Source organism: Nanorana parkeri, unplaced genomic scaffold, assembly GCF_000935625.1.
Source record: "Nanorana parkeri isolate BGI_ZX_2015 unplaced genomic scaffold, ASM93562v1 scaffold79, whole genome shotgun sequence".
NCBI lineage: Eukaryota > Metazoa > Chordata > Amphibia > Anura > Dicroglossidae > Nanorana > Nanorana parkeri.
In genome coordinates, this window is record NW_017306347.1 from 738355 (window position 1) to 739420 (window position 1066).

Consider the following 1066-nt stretch of genomic DNA (forward strand, 5'->3'; position numbering starts at 1 on the left):
ACATGTTATGATCGATAGCAACCATTCAGAAATAATCTCTTAAAAAGGTTGAGATAGCAGCTCACTGGAAACTGATTGGCCGATACTTGTTCCCACACTTTGCACTGCTCCATATTTTAACCGGCACTGGTAAAGCTAGGAGCTGGCATTTATAAATTATTGCCCACCAATTAAATCTCAGATGACATTTATACAGCATATTAGAAAACACAGGCCAATAGGCACTCCGTTGACACAGGCAGGCACTTTTCCTTTCCTCCATTTTTTAATAAGACCGCCAGGTTTGTCTGCAGAAGGTGAAATGATATAATTTATCAAAGTGTCAGACTGCAGAAATGACTGAACAATAAAACTGCCAAGCTCAAGTACTCCGCGATACGCCGACACTGTTCCATACAAATAACTAATACTTACCTTGAAACACCACCAAAATACATTGGTTTTTTTTTAGTCTTGAGGATCAAACGAGACCTTGTCAGCCTCATTTTGCTCCCAGTGTAATACCGCTTTTGCATTTTAAGCCATAAGGGATCACAAAAATAAAAAAATTAAATGGGAAAACAAAAATTCACATTTCATTGCATGCTAAAAAGGGTAGATAAGGATGTAAACACAAGTACACTAAAAAAAAGCCAAAAACTACAAATAAAAAGAGAAATCCTATGAATTAAATTTTTTTGTTCAAGAAACAAAGTCTACGCCATTTTATTGCAGTGTATTGTGTTCTACTCCGTCCCATATGGTGGGGGGAAACACAGTATTGAAGCTTATGGCTTAAAATGCTCGGCGTGGACTGAGTGTATCGGAGGTTTAGAGGAAGCACAGGTCAAAGCACTTCTGCTGCTACAGATCATTTATACATGGTTCAGGGAGGTTTTTTTTTTAAATAACTCTTCTTGTTTTTGCAACATTTTTATCCTCGTCATGCATTAGACTGGACGTTACTCCTAAATATCTATTTCTTTTTGGTACTGGAAGATCGGGAGCCAGAATGAGATGAGCCAGTTGGTGAATGTCTGCGCCTGGAAGAGAGAAATTGAAAGGTAGGCATTTTGTTAATTTCTGG

The 1066-nt window shown here is 38.0% G+C and overlaps 1 protein-coding gene across 1 annotated transcript in view; it reads right to left on the reverse strand.

Moving 5' to 3' along the window:
- Positions 1-444: 444 nt before the first annotated feature.
- ZRANB2 (zinc finger RANBP2-type containing 2) overlaps positions 445-1066 on the reverse strand; it is a 22139-nt gene continuing 21517 nt past the window's right edge. Inside the window, exon 10 of the mRNA XM_018576867.1 lies at positions 445-1022. Coding sequence (XP_018432369.1) covers positions 956-1022 — 67 coding nt within the window. The 3' untranslated portion in view covers positions 445-955. The remainder of the gene's footprint in view (positions 1023-1066) is intronic.